The following is a 2,500-nucleotide window of genomic DNA, read 5'->3' as shown; positions in this document are numbered from 1 at the left end:
GAAAGTCCGACTTGCAGTGTAAAATTAAAGAAACGCTATTAATCAGTGATTTAAAACCCTCTCTCAATGAAAACATTGGTAGTGAGAAGCTTTTTCTTTATTAATTTCTTCCGGAAGAATCGTCTACCGGAAGTTACGATTTTTAACTAGTCACCAGTTCCTCGCTCTAGTTTTTTAAAATTCTGTGTAACAGTTGTAACCGTCACTTCTGATGATGTATGCTGCAACATACGAAACGTCAAGTATAAAATGAAAATGTTTGTAACCACTGTTTGTTTTCTTTTCCTATTGAAATTGAAATGGCCAAAGGACAAAAGTCTTTATAAGTTTGAAGTGTTATGGTGAACGTTTAGAACTTGGAGATAAACTTTCATTTTTCTCCCCGAAATTAAGCGCCGCTAATAACGGTTTCATTTCTGAGGGACTTCCACACCTTTGTCATATTAAAAAGCTTGGAACAGTTGCGAAGTGATCGCAATAACGTGCACTTATGTTTTTACAAGACGTTCTTGTTGCCGTTACCGTCGTCATTCCTAAAGCTCTCTATTGTAAGGCATGAACGAAATGGAATAATTGCTGAAGACTTACGATAATGCGAAGTTCTACTTCGAAGTGACGTTTTCGTCGACGTCAACGTCGTAGATCTTGAAGTCCCTAATGAAGAACGACAACCAGAAGGAAACGGTTTTTCAAAAGAACTCTCAGAAGAGGACAGCGAAAAAACGTTCTAAAATGCATGCGTACTGCACGTACAGGACTGTTTTTCCTCATTACCCTGACATTGTAAATTCTCTAACTTGTTGTGTATTTTTTCTTCTCTTTGGAGATTTGTGGATTCAACAACTACTTGATGCTCAAGAGAATAGCGATTGCATTGGAACTATTCGCTAACATGGAAAACAAATTGTAAGTCAATGTTGTCGATATTAATCACGTGCAACAGCAGAGAATTAAGTCCCATCTTCTCATTTAAGTCGTGGTCACATTAGGAACCCAAGAGGGAGTGCGCATACGTCATATTGTCTCTGTTTGGGTATGGCTTGCTTTGGTCTTTCATTCTCGTCACCAGAGCCTCGGATCTTATGTCTGCGCATAATCCTAGGCTCTGGGAAACTCTATGTAGTAGAAAATGCGCTGCAGGATTCTTACAGCCAAAAATTGGCTATTTAAACCTTACGGCTCCTGCTCACTCCTCGTGCTAACATGGATGCGCTAATTAGAGACGCTTTTCATTGTTCTTCACGAAAACAGATGAGAAGACACTTTGTTTCAGAGTTCCCCAGATCTCTTCTCTTCCTCAGTCATGCGCAAAAGAGAAAAGCTCTGGGGTCTTGTTGGTCTTTGTGTCAGCCGAGTAACAGTGAAAAGTTTGCGGTGACTTTGATTGGAGACGCAAGCGTAGGCAGAACGCATGCGTCTCAAAAATGAGGTACTGAGGAAAGACCCAACAAGTTCCCAAACAATATTGGTGGTCGATGATAAACCACAATTTTGGAACTAAGATCAGTTTAAATTGTCTTTTGGTGCAGTACGGCTATAGAGCCGCAAGATCTTGAGATGCCGGACTTCACCGAGTACACAACACAGGTGAGAGAGAGAGAGAGAGAGTAAAAGATTATATGATCTTCAACGTGCGGTTTTTGTTATGGATTTCGCGCAAAAACTGTTCTCCACTCTGTGGAAAATAAAACGAAATATATAATAATACTTTATGCATCATTGTTGCCTTATACACGTGAGTTATTCATCTTGGCAACGGAGAATGGTAGTATAAGTTCTTGCCTGGCGACGCGGCAAGATTCCACCATTATTGAATTCTTAATCTCAAATACATTGTACAGGGAAGATATCTGTGCCAACCACAGGAACAAAAGACCTTTTGTTTCGACAGCCAATGAGGCTCTGGTTGACACATTAATGACAATAGGTGACGTCAAGGACATCTTCCCTATAACATTTCTAGATTTGTATTGGTTCACCGGATCCCAGTTGTCAGCCTCGCACTTGTGGAATAATTGTTATAACGATTCACCACACTTCAGTGAAGTATTTCTAGAAGACACAGGCCAACAGTGATAAAACGAGTTGCTTCAAACATTCCAATTGTGCACAGCCTCCACGGTTGTAGGTGGTTTTCAGGTCGCGTCAACGCCGCCATGTTGGTGAACGAAAACAAAATAGCTCTCGTTAGCTCCTTTTGTTTGTCTACCAGCAATTGTACGTTACAGCATTGTCATCTGTGTCTCTGGAGATTGGTTGCAAAGCTCTTTTCTCTCAAAAGTTCAGAAATAAATCTCAGCGCAATACAAAACTGTCATAGCACCAAATTTCAGTGTGTAACCCTTTCACCGCCAAAAATGCAAATTGACACTTATAGATTTTACTCTGTCTAACGCCAGTCGATTTAACTCGTACATAGAGAAGCCCTTGGCGGTGAAAGGGTTAAACGGTCTTCATTGTTTCTTCACACAGGACCAAGACGCATCTGAACCAGATTCAA

General features: G+C 40.6%; 1 protein-coding gene across 1 annotated transcript in view; it reads left to right on the top strand.

Moving 5' to 3' along the window:
- The window catches only part of LOC138051394 (cellular tumor antigen p53-like), a 20,046-nt gene that overhangs the window by 13,719 nt on the left and 3,827 nt on the right, over positions 1-2,500 (top strand). The window contains exons 13-15 of the mRNA XM_068897584.1: positions 827-906; positions 1,530-1,587; positions 2,473-2,500. The exon at positions 2,473-2,500 is cut by the window's right edge and continues 10 nt beyond it. Coding sequence (XP_068753685.1) covers positions 827-906; positions 1,530-1,587; positions 2,473-2,500 — 166 coding nt within the window. The remainder of the gene's footprint in view (positions 1-826; positions 907-1,529; positions 1,588-2,472) is intronic.

This window comes from Montipora capricornis, chromosome 6 (genome assembly GCF_036669925.1).
Source record: "Montipora capricornis isolate CH-2021 chromosome 6, ASM3666992v2, whole genome shotgun sequence".
In the NCBI taxonomy this organism is placed as follows: Eukaryota; Metazoa; Cnidaria; class Anthozoa; order Scleractinia; family Acroporidae; genus Montipora; species Montipora capricornis.
Note: the sequence above shows the minus strand (reverse complement) of the source record. Positions and strands in the feature narration are given on the sequence as shown.